The sequence below is a fragment of the Balaenoptera ricei genome, chromosome 12 (assembly GCF_028023285.1).
Source record: "Balaenoptera ricei isolate mBalRic1 chromosome 12, mBalRic1.hap2, whole genome shotgun sequence".
Lineage (NCBI taxonomy): Eukaryota > Metazoa > Chordata > Mammalia > Artiodactyla > Balaenopteridae > Balaenoptera > Balaenoptera ricei.
In genome coordinates this window covers 65142442-65157667 of record NC_082650.1, presented here as the reverse complement: position 1 = coordinate 65157667, position 15226 = coordinate 65142442, and the positions used below count along the sequence as shown (strand labels likewise).

Here is a 15226-nt window from a genome sequence, read left to right as displayed (position 1 = left end):
ATTATTTCCTAGTTTCTTTTTAGACAAATTTAATTGTCTAAAGGCCTTGTGGATAAGGCCTTTTATATGCATTTTTATGTATTTTTATGTGTCCCGTTTTTAATTGTGCAAACATTTAAAATTCCACTTTCACATCAATCAAAATCTCCATACTACTGAAACCGGCTGCTTTCACAGCTGAAGTGTAATAGTGTGTTGTTAAAGTGTTCTTATAATAGTTTTTGTTGAATCTACCATCATTTTTCAAGTACTTGTCAATAAAAACATTTCCAGTCAATAAAAACATTCCTTTTCATTGAATTAATTAGTTCATTAAGAATATTTCTGGGGCTTCCCTGGTGGCGCAGTGGTTGAGAATCTGCCTGCCAATGCAGGGGACACGGGTTCGAGCCCTGGTCTGGGAAGATCCCACATGCCGCGGATCAACTGGGCCCGTGAGCCACAACTACTGAGCCTGTGGTCTGGAGCCTGTGCTCCGCAACAAGAGAGGCCGCGATAGTGAGAGGCCCGCGCACCGCGATGAAGAGTGGCCCCCGCTTGCCACGACTGGAGAAAGCCCTCGCACAGAAACGAAGACTCAACACAGTCAAAAATAAAAATAAATAAATAAATTTAAAAAAAAAGAATATTTCTATACTTACCAAGTGGAATAGCATTCTGCCTATCAGTAGTGATAAATCTCCATCAGTTTTTGATTTCCACACATGTGGAACCTGCAGGATGTTCTACTTGTTAAGAAATACTAGTGAAGGAAGGGGGAAGAGGACAGTGGGTAGACAGGTTTGATTCCTTCAGGGAGTGTCAAAGGAGGCTGCTAAACTGGTCAACGGGACCAGAACCTATAGCATCTCTATTTGTTTAGCTCAGAGTTCTCTTTACAATGTCAGCTATGGCAGGAATGATAATTGAGTGCTGGGTCATAGGCATTTTATATGCTAGCAACCATCCACATGAAGTATTTAACTCTTCAACCAGGACAGAAAAAATATATTTGCTCAGTTACTCTACCTAAATAATGTGTGCAGTAGAAATATAATGTGAGCCACATACGTAATTCTTAAATTTCTAGTAGCCACATCAGAAAAGAGTAAAAAGAAACAGTTGAAATAATTGTAATATTATATTTTATTTAACCAAATATATCTAATGTATGATTCTTTCAATATCTAAGTAACATAGAAAATTACTAATGATGTTTGTCACATTCTTTTTTTTTGTACTAAGCCTTTGAAATTCAGTACGTAATTCATACTTGCAGCACATATCAATTTAGAATCGCCACTTTTTAGAACCTCAGAGCCACATGTGGCCACCAGCTACCTTATTAGACAACACAGATCTAAATATTTGTTAAATTATTTCTTGAAATGTTCTACTAGAATGAGAATTTTATGGGGAAGTAATGTGATTTACATAACAAACTACTAGGACCAAGGCATTTAAGTTCAGCAATGAAACAGAATAATATTTGCCAGGATTCTCCTTGCTTTCTGATGGAAACCAGGGCAACACTGTTGCTAAAGTCCCGGCTCTGGAATCAGAACACCCTGAGCTTGAATGTAAGATAGGACAAATATTACTTACTAAAGTAATTGCAATCAGCAACTTACCCTTGACAGCCCCATTTTATTTTCTGTAAAATAGAGATGATAATGTTACCTATCTATTAAAAGAACTCGTATGTGTAAAGCACACAGAAGAGTATCTGCACATAGTAAATTAGCAAAAACATTTAGTTACAATAATCACTGTTAGCTACAATTCCCTCTAAATTAACTAGGATGTACAAATATTAAAATTATGCAGCTGGCTTAGGGGTACAAAGAATACATGAAAGTTATTTTGGGGAATATATTATGTTTTCTAAGTTATAAGAGACATAAGTAATATAACCTTATTATATTTTCAGGATATCCACAAACAGAAAAATATCTATTAATTTTGAAGGTCCCTGTGACATAGTTTTAAATAGAAAAATACTGGCCAATTATTATGACCACATAAAGCTATGTAAGAGAAAATCCAGTTTTACTATACAAAGGAAAAGGTTCACTAATTCATATGCTATTATTGTTTCAAAACAAACAGAAAACTTCCAGCTGATGTATTCTGATAACTAAAACTTACTTTGGCTCACTTCCACAAAATTGTGGTCTACCTATAATGTGACTTATCAGAGAAATACTCCTTTTATTATTTAGTCCAGGAAAGAAATACGGCTTTGGCAGAAGCAACCTTAGAAAGTTAGCAAGGGAAATTTGATGATTTTTGAATCAAAGTTTTAGTACTTATAAAAAATAATTCTAAAAGTTTGTAAATCTATTTGCATGTGTCTTGCCTATTAGTAGAACTCTTGTTAGCAGACCCCTTAACCTCCTTTTCCTGTTATCCACAAGGCCAGACGATATGGGTTTCAAGACAGGAGGAATCACACATCATTAAATCCTGATTAATCTCACCTCACTCTGCCCAATCTTCTCTCCTAAATCTCGTAGCCCAATGTGCAACTGTTGTCTTCTATGTCAAGCATAGGGCCAATTAAATTTTAGTAACAAATATTATTATCGCCGATATTTACTGCAATATTTACTGACTCCTTAGTGCAGATATCACTATGGGGAATCATTGATAAGTTCAATAGTGACTTTGCTTAAGATCTACTCAATTGGGCTGCTGGTACACAGCAGACTCACTTGTTCAAATAGTCATTATTACTTAATAGCCATTATTACTTAAAATCTCTGATGTAGAAGAAAGTGCAAAGTGAAATTTTAATAGCACACATTACTTACGTTCACAAGTGTCCCCTTTTTGCTGGTAGCCTGCTTTGCAGATACATTTTCCAATGGGCACCAACCATTCCCCTTCTGCACTGCAGTGCATCCTGGGGGAGTTTTCCGCCTCTTCCTCTGCACTGCTGACACATGTCCCTCGGACCTCGACTAAAGAGGAAAATTCTGAACCAGTCACTGTATCTGGAAAGACAGCTAAGTTCTCAATAATGGACCAGCACTTCTTGTAGTATACTTTGACCGAAACCAAAGCTATGCAAGCCCCTACATCCTGAAAGGCAAGATAGAATCCCTTTTTGGACAAAGGTCCAATCTCTCTCACCTCAGTGTTAAGCTTCATCTTTCTTTCACCAAGGTCACCTTGGGTAAAACTTTCATCTGCAGCAATGGTGTCTATTTTTACATAGAGGTTTTCTCTTATATTCCTGCCAGTGTCGTAGTCGGTTTCATAATAGTACAAATTAAAGGTTTCCTTGCAAGTTCCCAGGACTCCAGGAAGACTGTTACAATCCCTCAGGGTGAATTTCAGTTCTACAAAAATCCTTTGTGCGTTGCCTTTCGAAATCCAGTTAGTCCGCAGCCAGTTGTTTTGGTTGGGCTCCATAACCTGGCACACCTGGTATGTTCGGATCGGGGTATAGTTCTCATCCAAACCACTAATTTCTTCCCACTGTAAAATTTAGAAAAGGTCATCAGTCATTCAGCAAAAAATAACATTTGGCTTTTGCAAGTGCATGAGGACTCTTTAGTGTAGCACAAATGCATATCTTTGAAAGACCTAGGTGAATTCCTACCCTGACGAACACTGTAACCTTTAGAACAGAGTCTCAGTTCCGCTTCATCCTCGTGCCAGAACATCATTTTCGTTGCTTGTGTTGTTTATGCATACAATAAATCTTTCATTTTGCTTGATATCTGTTTGCTGGTGTATTAGTGTTGCTTTTTACATGTTTGCTTATGCCAATGTCTCCACTGAGCTTGGGATTTTTATAGACTAAAGCACATAACAAAATTACTTAAATTACCATTTAATACATATACATACAGATACATGGCAGAGTTCTTGATAACTCCGTTGACATTTTAAGTGTTGATGTTAAACTTAGAGAGTACCTAAAAACACACGGAAGAAAATGCCAAAAGTACTCTGAAATGTAAAAGCATTCCACAACATGTTGATATTCATAATGCTAAATCTTTTATGATCTTTGCAAAATGAGATATAAGGGAGGAACATTTTACAGAGTTATTTATTTATTGCAGTGTTATATATAATGCTATCCATAATGCCACATAACTATAAATAAGTAGTTATAAAAGTGTGATATATCTTTACAAATAAGTTGCTTTCAGCAGACAAACAAATGTACATGGCAAATCAGCATGCTGGATCATATTTCAGTAATAAGCTTTCTGACAGGAAAAATATCAGATGGTTAAAAATGTCCATTCATATGCTGATATAATGTACACTACAGCAAACTCATATATTTTCACAAAAAAGGAAAACAATAAGCTTAGCCAAATTTGCAACAATTTAAAGATTAAGTCTTGTATAATCTATCTATATTGCTCATTAGTTAATAAATTCATTTCACCTAAAAGCCTAAGATAACAGTTATGTCTCTTCTTACCATTATTACAAAATTTCCAAGTTTGTATTTATGATACCTTAATAGTGAAATTGTCACCTACTTGTATTCATTTCCCCAATAGGAAATGCCAAATATAAAATTATATTAGTATTCTAATCCAGTCACATAGCATGAAATATTTAAACTATCGTTTCAAGAAAAGCAGGTGGGAAAATAAAGTAATAAGCATGTGGTAATGAGTTTTATTTGTAAAACTCGATCAGAAAAATCAATTTACTTAAATGCTCTGTGAAATATTAATATTTAACTTTAAAAGTAGTTCTTAGAAAACTAACAAGACAGACAAATTAGTAATATACTGTAATTCAGAAATTTCTTATGATGACATATTATATATTTGCTACAATTTTATTATACATATCATCAAAGGTCCTCAAATGCAGCAAACAACTGATTATCATGTTCAGCTTTTACTCAACACAACTGGAGTTTGTGACTAGTTGATGGAGTGCATAGTTTCCTGTTTCAGTTAGTTGCTTATAATTTGCTTGAATGGCCCTTAGCCAAATATAACCAAATTCCTCCATTTGGACAAGCAGATTTTAGTCTCGTAATTAGGTTGAAATTATTAAAATAAGTAAAACTAGTAGTAGCATCTACCAAAAAATGAAAAGCTCCAAGTATAAATGCGCTCTTTTGAACAATTCCCTAGTTACGAGAAACGAAGGCTAATTATTAGAAAGGAATATATCTCAAGAATTCCTTTTTCTAGTTCCAAGAACAATTATATTATTTTGTTCAATGTATGAAAAATCAATTTTACTACCAATGAAACTCAGTTAATTTTAATGTTTAATTAAAAATTTACTCCTGTGGGGAAAGTTTCAAGATAACTGTTGCATAAATAACAAAGAGTGAGATGAAATAAATGCATTTAATGTAACTTTTGTTTTATTATCTCACTTTCTAAGAGACCTCAGTGATTTCTACAAACAACACCATTGGGAAAGAAGTCTTAATTCGGCTAGCATGCTTTTATAGTATGCTTATAAAGTTATTTCTAGACACTTATATCTTAATAACATTTTATTTCCAGTTAGATATTTAACCACATGTAAGCCAATCCATTTCATATATGGAATATATTGTCAGTCGTCATTTTCTAATATCATCTGTTGATTCCTAAAGATATGTAGGGTTAACGGTTAACTCAAGATACTTTGGACTGATAAAAATGTCCATTTCAGTCCAAGATAACATAGACAGTCATAATTCATCATTTTATGGATTACATGGATGAAATATTACAATAATATATCAGTTTACTTCCCCTTAGAGATTAAAAACCATGCTGTATCTCTATTTGTTTTAATTGATGGATGGTGGAAAACGGGTCACATCTGTCATTGGCAAGAAAGGTGCTTCATTTTTTATTGCGAATGTCTTCCTATAGTGTATATTATTTTACTCATGGAAACTACTCCACTTTCAAGAAAAGTATGACATTCATACTTCAAACTCAGCATACTTTTTATATTTAATCTGTAAATATTTGTCATTTTTTATAGCTTTGTCTGACCAATACAGATAGCTGCAATATGACCTTAAGCGTCTCTCAAATATTAATTTAATAAAAAACCTAAATACTTTAAACAGATTTGCATTGTTCACATTTTGCATTCTTTAACTTCTAGCTTATAACATATTGATTTTATGATGTTCTTATACTCAAAAATCCCTTTCAGACTTTCATTCTTGTCTTTGCAAAGTTTCTTACACTTTTTATATCCTCACTTATACTTCATGCTCTTTGACTCCAGACTTTTTATTGTACCGAAGATTAACTTAAGTAACGATGGGGTACGTTTACCTTTCTTGGAGCCCCCTTCCTTAGTTAGGGATGAAGGATGTGTCCTGTCTCACAATTAAAATAAGACGTGAAGACATAGACACTGAACTAAACTTAAGTAAGTAATATATCTTTTCAGATATATGAAACATACGGTCAGAATTTTTTTAGAATCTACTTATATTTTCATAGAATTTTATTGGACGGCTTTCACTCATTTATGGTAACAGATTTTTACTCTGATATGGGCATACCCTGCCATCACTTCTGATTAATAACAACAGATAGCACAACATATAAATTTCAGAAAATCCAAATCATATTTTAGAGCAAATTTTATGTTAATATATTGAGCATATTACATTTTTAGTTACCTTTTCAAGTATATTTTGAATGATGCTAAAACGTTTTTCAAAAGAGGAAAACAGTTTTAAAGAACTACTGTTTTAAAGAACTACATACAACCTACTTGGTGATGATACTAAGGAAGTATAAAGCAACTAAAGAGGTTTAGGTGAGTTCCTGAAAAGCATGTTCTCTGTAATTAGTTAACAGTTATAGCCTGGAACCTGAGGTATGGTCCCACTCACAATAAGAGCTCATTTTTTATCCATTTTCCAATGTTCTAAATATACCTTGTCTACCCAAAGAACTCAATGCCTCATTATAAGCACAACAAAATATTGAACAAGATATTTGAGATCAAAACAGTTTCAATATGAAGAATGTGAATAATTCCACTGGGGGAGGAGGAAAAGGTTTTATTTCTTACTTAAAAAAAATAATGGTTGATATTTTATCAGGAGAAGCCCTTACCCCATTGGGTGGAGAGGAAATCCATTCCAGCTCTGTTTGTTGTGCTTTAGAATCCAGCAGTAGTACTGAAAAAGAAAGTTGCATTTCTAAATGTCAGATGAAAAATGAAAACATGTTTGTAAAAGGTATTAAAGTCGATCTAATTTTTAAAATAATTACCATTTTATGATTTAAAATAAAGAGTTATTTACGTTAATGAATGACGAAATGTATACCTACCTCTTACAAATACATTCCACTTTCTTAGGGGAAAAAAGATATTAAAACACTAGCATTATAGTTTTTAATTAAAATATTAAAATTAACTAAAAAACTCAAAAGTAGCATGAAAGCAAGGGTAAAAAATTGATATGTGAAGTATACTGATTCTATAGTAATAATATGTTGTAAAGAATTTTGTAAACCACTGAGTGCTCTAAACTTTGTCAAATATAATAACATTAACATAATAAAGCATACTTCCCTATTACTCCTCAGCCAGTCATTAATTTGTACTATTCTTCCAAAAGTACTTCCTAGTGCCTTTTGAGAATTGGAGCTTATTTTTTTTTTAAACTTTCCACACACAGTGTCTTCTCTTAAGCCAAAATGAATACAATTAAAAACTATATTAAGCAATGTTATCATGAGAAAAATAAATTGCCTATCACTTACAAGATATATTATTGGGTTAGTCAAACATTTGTTTTCAATATGTCTATTTTTTAAATTTCCCAGTATTTCAAAGCAGTACGTAATTCTCAAAATGGAATATTTAAACTTTGACTTGACTTTTATAAAACAGTTGTATTCTGCTTTTATGCTACCATAAAGCATAATACACTTAATATTTATATAAATGTAATTCATGCTCCTGATGGTATTAATATAAGATAATGCACGCAAATATCATACATTAATATATACCATACTTCCAATTTAATATATTTTATTGCTTTTTAGGACGATTCCCCTTCTAAAGCATTCACTCTTTGCTCAAACCGGTTGCAGAGCTACATGAGTTTGTATTCTTTAAAAATATTTCTATGATTCTATAGCATTTTAGCAAATGTATCAATTTGTCCAGAAATAATGGTGAATACATTTTCAAGTATGTAAATACGCTTACCATCATCCTCAGCAAAATGTAAAAATTTGAACTTAAATTAAATACATGCTTAAATAAACTTTTCAATGACCAACAGAGGGAAAAAATGTGTTTTTAAAGGTAACGAAATTTGTTACGCTAAGAAAAGAAACAGTTGACTATGTGTTCAACTCCTTCAAGCTAGTCAAGGTTATTCCCTATAACTGAAAATGGATATAGAAACACTTTTTTTCCCAAAATGTTTTATACTTAAGACTCTCAGGGAGACCATGACAGCACAACCTTGGTTACAAACACTTGACTCCCTTTCAAATAATAATTATAATTTCAAAGCCACACTTTTAAAATACCAAGTTGTACTTCGAACTAGGAACAGCCATAAATGTTTAGATTACTGAATTTACATTAAGTAACTTTTAAAGTTTATTTTGTTTTTGTCCTCAACGTGGACAAACAACATGGGTTCCAGGTACTTTCCTTTTGAGATTACTTATTATTATTTTTTCGGTCTTCCGCAGTGACAAGAGACAAGTGAATTTTAAACCCAGGAAACTTTCTTGGGTCGTTTTTGAGGGTGAATTAAACACTGTGATGATTGTTTACTCCTTTTCCGTTACCCCTCAGCACAGCCTGGGGTGGGAACCAGGGACCCCGGCGGGGCGGTGATGGCAAACAAGTTAAGAGAGAAACAAATGAACAAATAAAACAAAAGGGAAACCGGCCCCTGAGCGTTTAACCAGCTTGAACGATTCAGCGTGTCTCCCTTCCGCCGTCCGCTCTCTGGACCAGCCCGCAAGTGCGCGCTTTTGCCTTCCCGCTCAGAGCACCGAGCGCCAGCCTCCCTTCGCGCCCGCAGAGGCGTAGCCCGGCGGCCAACCAGGACCCAGGTCACACGGGCCGGGGTTCGGGGACTCTGCGCTCTGCCTCGCGGGCCGGGGTGGGGGATGCAGGGGGTGGGGGCGAGGGCTAGGAGCGAGATGCGGGTCGCGCCGGGCCAAGCCAGCCCGGAGACGCGCGGGCAGCGGCTGGAGCCGGGGCGGGGCCGTCGGCGGGGCGGGGCGGAGAGGGGGCTGCCAGACTGGCGCGCCCGCCGGCCGAAGCATCCATTACACCTCCGCCAGACTTGGGCACTCCAGAGAGCCGGTGGCGCCCTAGCTCCAGAAGGAACCGGGGTGGGGGGGAAGGAGAGAGGCTATCGGGAAGCGTCTCCTCAGAGGGAGCGCGGCGACGGCATTAACGAAAGGAAAAACAGCGGCTGCACTTCGCCTCCAAACGTCAGACTGACTTACACGCGCGCTCCCAGTAGCCGGAACTGACCTCCCCGATAGAACGTGTGCGGGAAAAAGGGAGAAAGGGGGGCGCCCCTTCTTCCTGTAACTACCCCCATCTGCTCCGGAGAGCCAGGCACCTGTTCTAGGCGCTTCCCGGCGCTTGCCCCTGGGTGCCGCGGCGCCGCCTCGGGGCTTGCTCGCTTCCAGAACGGCAGCCCTGGGCCACCGCGGCGCGCCGGGTGCGTTGCCACCGAGAAGTGGAGCGCATTCCTCACCCCCGCCCACCTTTTAAACAGCTCACTTCTGCACGTAAAGAATTCGGCCTCCTAGAATCAGAATCTTCTCCACGTATTTCGCACCCAGAAGAGGAACGCGGGCGAGCAAGCCATTCTGACTGCAGGAACCTCTCCCCCTAGTGATGCAGTTATTTATAGCTCAAACTCCAGCCGGGGTCTGTGCGAGCTCGCGCGCGGGGTTTCGTCCCGGCGGTGCAAACTTTTCCTCGGGTCCCGCTATTCCAGGGGCATCAATACAAGTTTCCAGGATTCAATGTCCCTAATAGCTAATGTCATGCGAGTAGAAGTGTGGGCTTTGGTGTGTATGGCTGTGTGTTTCTATCAGATGTGGGTTCACCTGCAAACGCGAAACCGACAGCTGAAAGTTAAGGTTTTCTCTGAATGGGTTCAGCATCAACACAGGTTGCAGATGTGGAAACTGGGGTCAGAAGGTCAGGCTGGATCAAGGAGTAGACTATGGCGTTTGGCTGTGGGAGAGGGTGTTTTGAGTGACCGAAGAAGGGTCCACGAAGAGAATTTTTAAAAGCAGCACTAAATCACTAAGTTTTCAGGGATAGATGAAGCGAGTACCGATACGTATCCACTCCCGACCACCATGACCTAAATCTGATAACAGATTTCTCCATCCTCCACACTTTAGGAACAAGTAATTATTAGTAGTCTGCTTTTAAATATTGGGAAATCAACCTTAGACTTACAGCCTGCAAGATACGGAGGAGGGTGGGTAGATTGTGACACTGCTCAGAAGCAAGACGTTTCCATTGACAGGATTTATTTTTCCCCAGCTCCAACTACAGGCACCGAAAGGTATTTTACTTTCTGTCAATGGTTCAAAGGAGAAGGGGCGGGGGGGGGGGGGAATAGCCATATACAGGCGTATCTGGCTGCCCAAATGAATCCTGGCTCTTGTCAACCAGAGCTAGCCCTCGGGGTCCAGGTCTTTTTCAAGGTTAGACCACTCGTACTCCTTAACTGCCGGACTGTGGGGCAGAGGTTTGGGGGCCTCTGGTCGCCCGGGAGGCATCTCGTGGTCAGTTGCACTGCCCCAGCCCGTCCCCTGCCTCCCCGGCCCCGCCGAGCCCGCTGGGCTGCCGCTGTCCCTGCGGCCGCCGGGACCCGCGCGGCGCGCGCTGAATGGAGATGTCTCCGGCCCGCGGGGCGCGGAGCGCGCGCCGCCCGCTGCTTCACCTCCGCCGCGTTATTGTTCCGTGCAGGCGGCCGAGCGCCAGCCGCAGGCCCGCGCCGGCTCCTCGGACGCAGTGAGCACTTCATTAGTAACCCGAGCGTTCGGAGTTCACCCAAGTCACGGCGCCTCTAGAAAGGCTCCGGACTCTAGCCGCTCGCCGGCAGGCTGGTCAGGATACTAGAGGCTGCACTCCCCAGTCTCCAACCAACTCCGGCCGCAGCTTACTCCCAGGGAGACGAACGGCGAGAGGAGGAAGAGGAGAGGGCTAGAGGAAGAGATCTGACCCGCCCGGGGTCCCGGAGAATGAGCTTGCCGGCCGTTCCCACACCTTCGCCCCCCGCCCTGCGTTGCTGCTCACGCCCTCTGTACAGTCTGCGCCAGAAATCCTGTTCCCGTCGGGCGAACGGCCCCGGGCGCGGGGCTGCAAGCGTCTCGGAGCAGCCCGCTTGCCGCCCGCCCGCCTGGAGCGGCCCGAACGTTGAGGGGGCGGGGAGCCGGCGGGGGAGGGTCGCCCGGCGCCGGAGGCGCGGCCGGCAACCCCGCGGACCAGCCGGCTCTTGCAGGTAGACAGCTAAATAAATGTCAGAACAAACTTTGCTTTCCCATCACCTTACCTTCCTTTGCAGCCTGCGCTTCCCCGGTGTGTGCAAAGCGGAGCAGCCAGATGTAGCATAAAATAATCCATGAAGGGTGCCGAGTTTGAAAAACCATGGTGCATGAACAGGTTTTATCTTAGGTTTCAGTTGAGTCGCAGCTTTTAAAATGCTGTTTGCTCCGGAGTATGCGGGGCTTTTTTAAAAAACAAAAATTATTGCGCTCCACGCATCGATTCCCCTTCTCGATTTACGGCCGGCTGCTCCACGTTTAGCTTTTAAAAAAAATTTTCTCCTCCTTTGGTCCGCACAGTGTTTGCTGCCTGCAAGTCTCCGACTGCAGACCGGCCGCTTGCTCCACACTCCAATAATATCAATTAGGGGGGAGGGGGGCGGGGCTCCGAGCCGAGAGCCTCCGCCACTCGGGCTGAGTGGCAGGCGCAGCCGGCCTCCCAGGCGGCGATTCCCAGGGCTTGGGGGCGGGTCCCGGCGAAACGGCCGCCCCGGCCTTGGGGGCGGGGTTCGGGGCGTGGGCCAATCGGCGGCCAGCGGAGTCAGGTTGCGGGTCCAGGATTCCCTCCAGGTTTTGAGCTCCGGGCTGGCGCTGGATGCTCCGAGAAGGAGGACGTGGAGGGCGACCGAGGTGCGTGCTGCTGTGGGAGCTTTGCTTTTAGCAACCGCAGCTTTCGTGGAGCAGAATCAATCCTAAAATAACGCTCCCAATTTACAGTCGTGTTTATAGCGGTGCTCCTCGCGATCTTTAGAAACCAGAGGGGATGCAAGCCATCTCTCAGCTACCAAGCACGGAGCCGGGACAGTGAAATGAGCTGTGCCTTTAAGTAAAGTGCCTTTTACTTTTTTTTGTTGTTGTCACAACCTCCGCGGGTCGGGTAACTTTGTTCTTTTTCTTTCTTGAAGGGTTACTACTTCTCTTTTTCTGTTACTCCAAAGGCAGTTAGCTCTAGGCACCACCCAGCACAATCCCTGGAAGAATAAAAGTAACCAAATGTATTATGTTCAAACAATGTTTCCAAGAGTTTGAAACAAGCTCTGGCAAAAGAACCAGAGGAAAAGGGAGTGGAGAAAGGAAGTCTTTTGTTTTATGTGCCCTCTCACTCCCGCCCTATCATTTAACGATAGTTGGTTGGACGAAGTAGCACATTAAGAGAAACTTCTGAAGGTTCCGTATCGTTTTTCCTACATGTTTATCATTTTCTGAGATTTTCCTGGAATTGCCACACTTTGATCGTTTTCCATTTCGCTGCATAAATTACATTTAATTTTAAAGAATGCTACCATGCATTAAGTTAATTAAAATTAAATTAAAATCAAGACCTCTTTCGCAAATATTGAGTACTTTTCAATAATTATTCAATAATTATCTTTCAAAGGCAAGCTAAGAATAAAAAGTGTTACTAATATCGACAGTTGATTTCGTCTAACTAAATATTGAGGACGACTGCCTACAGGAATCCCTTTATCGTTAGGCAGTTTCTGACACTTTGCAATTCAAGATGTGGGTAGTACAATAAGAGGAAGAACTTAAAAACCTTAATTGCCAAATCATCAAATTCAAAGGTCAAGCAGAGTAACTTGATCACATGTCAAAGACAAGCTTTATTTTCTTCCTGTCCTATATTTCTTCCCTTAAAAAAAAAATCTGTCATTCACGATTTGCCTCTATTTATGAGAGACAAAAAGTTTGACTTTGCCTAAGACTCCAAACTTTTCCTAACTTTTCTATTTGGAAATGTAAATTGAGTTGTTTCTGGTATTTATAGCAAAGAGATGACAGATCCCCAGATTTTAAAATTTTTATCTTATGGAAAATTGTCTCTTGTAGTTTTTACTTGCCTAATGCAATTACGAAGAAGAGAGAAATGAGATTTCCTTCCCCTCTAACCTCTCTTTGGGTCTGTAGTTTATTTCTTAAATGTTACTTGTTCCTAGCCATTACCCCTATTAAATATTTTAGAAATTATATCTAAAAGCATCTTAAGTGCCCTTTAGAGGATTCATAGAAAATGTAAACTGCTTAATAGATTAACCTTGAAAATAGACAAAAAGATGTAGAGTGCACTTGTTACAGAGATCAAGCAGTATAGACACAAACAGATGCTTTAAGGAGTAAAAATTGTAAGGTGAAACATTAGAATTAAAAATATAGATCCCCACTCATAGGCAATAAAACTGTTAATCTCACATACTCACAGATATTAAACCACTTCGAGTAGTTAAAATAATTCTCCAGGATTTCAACACTTTCCCCAGGGTCTCATCCCCACTTCTTAGAATGACACCAAGGTAGCCTTTAAAGTTTAAAATAATACTTTCATCTATTCAATGATTAATACTCAGTGATGTGAATACAAATACCTTTCCATTAAACCAGGAAACGAAAGAAGTAACATCCTTCACTCTGATGAGTGTAGGTGGTATAAGGAGTCCCCTTACTGTGTCCCCTCTCTATCAGACATAGGGGCATGTTCAGCTTCGCTTTTATTTTTAGAGACAAGAGGCTTCACATTAAATGCACATGTGCCAGACTGCTGACAGTTTTTCCTGCAGAGTTACACAGTGATACTCATTTTTAGGTTTACCAACCTTTTCTTCTTTCTTTTGTATCTAGGTATAGTGATGAAGAAGTCATGGAATTTAAATAAAAAGTGAATGACCTAGTCAAGAAAAGAATGTTTATTATACTGTATTATATAGTATATAGTTTAATATATAAATATAATATATAAATTGGCATTAGACTGTATTTGACTAACAGCAAAGCATGTAAACCTCTTTGTACATGAAGCCACTGAAATGAAAAATAATCAGTTCACAAAACTTTCATATTTTAAAATAACTTTTAATAGGTAATTTCTTTATATCATTTTTAAAATGGTTTATTTTAGCTTCTTATCTATGATTTGTGCATATTATCTCTAAGGCAAATTTTAGAAAAGTAAATGTATGTGTGTATATAAAATGAATTAGAAATCATTTTCCTGAACAATACCAAATGGTGTATATATAACCAACATGTGTGAGCCAAAGCAGAAAATTTAAAAGCTGTTTTTTCATTTTTAGGTATTCATTGTGAAATGCAGTTGATTTAATACCCAACTTATATTTAGGTAATTTTAAATAAATGGAAAAAAAGAGACCAAAACTTTAATATTACCATTTATAGACCCTCTTTTGAAACATCTATCATAATTGTATAGCAGAAAGATGAAAAATGCCTATTTTCAGATGCAAAGAAGACATGCCCAATATTTATGCACCATGTTATTTTTATCTATCTAATTACTAATAGTCACACATAACTGTACATATATGAAAATAAATGTACAAACTCAAGACACACATTCCAAATGAGGGTATAGCTGTTATCTTCATTTAACTTGCGTCAACACTAATATTTACCTCACTGTTTATCTCTGGGGGATATTTTCTGATTTTAAGAGAGAAATAGTCACTTAGGAGTAAATTCTAATGACTTCAGGGAATTACCTCCATAAATTTTCAAATAAAAGCCTTTGTATGTGTGTGGTAAACAGGCCTTTAGAGGGTAAAGGAAGAACCTGAGACTTCAATATGTTACAAATCCAAGGCTGCCAAACTAAGTAGTTAACAACGACAACAAACTCAAAGGGATGTCTCTGAACCTACTACTTTTGCACTTACTATCTAAATACATTCACAGGTGGTAAATGTGAAAATGCAAGTTCATCACAGAAAAGGGGG

General features: G+C 39.3%; 1 protein-coding gene across 8 annotated transcripts in view; it reads right to left on the bottom strand.

Annotated features, from left to right (window-relative positions):
• The window catches only part of EPHA7 (EPH receptor A7), a 164163-nt gene extending 152326 nt beyond the window's left edge, over positions 1–11837 (bottom strand). For 7 of the 8 annotated variants that reach the window (XM_059941564.1, XM_059941565.1, XM_059941566.1 and 4 more), the window contains exons 1-3: positions 11507–11837; positions 7053–7117; positions 2793–3462 (exon numbers count right to left, since the gene is read on the bottom strand). In XM_059941564.1, the coding sequence (XP_059797547.1) occupies positions 2793–3462; positions 7053–7117; positions 11507–11603 (832 nt within the window). In that variant the 5' untranslated portion in view covers positions 11604–11837. Of the gene's footprint in view, positions 1–2792; positions 3463–7052; positions 7118–11506 lie in introns of those variants that run through there. The other variant, XM_059941568.1, reaches the window with a different exon arrangement.
• Between the last annotated feature and the right edge of the window lie 3389 nt (positions 11838–15226).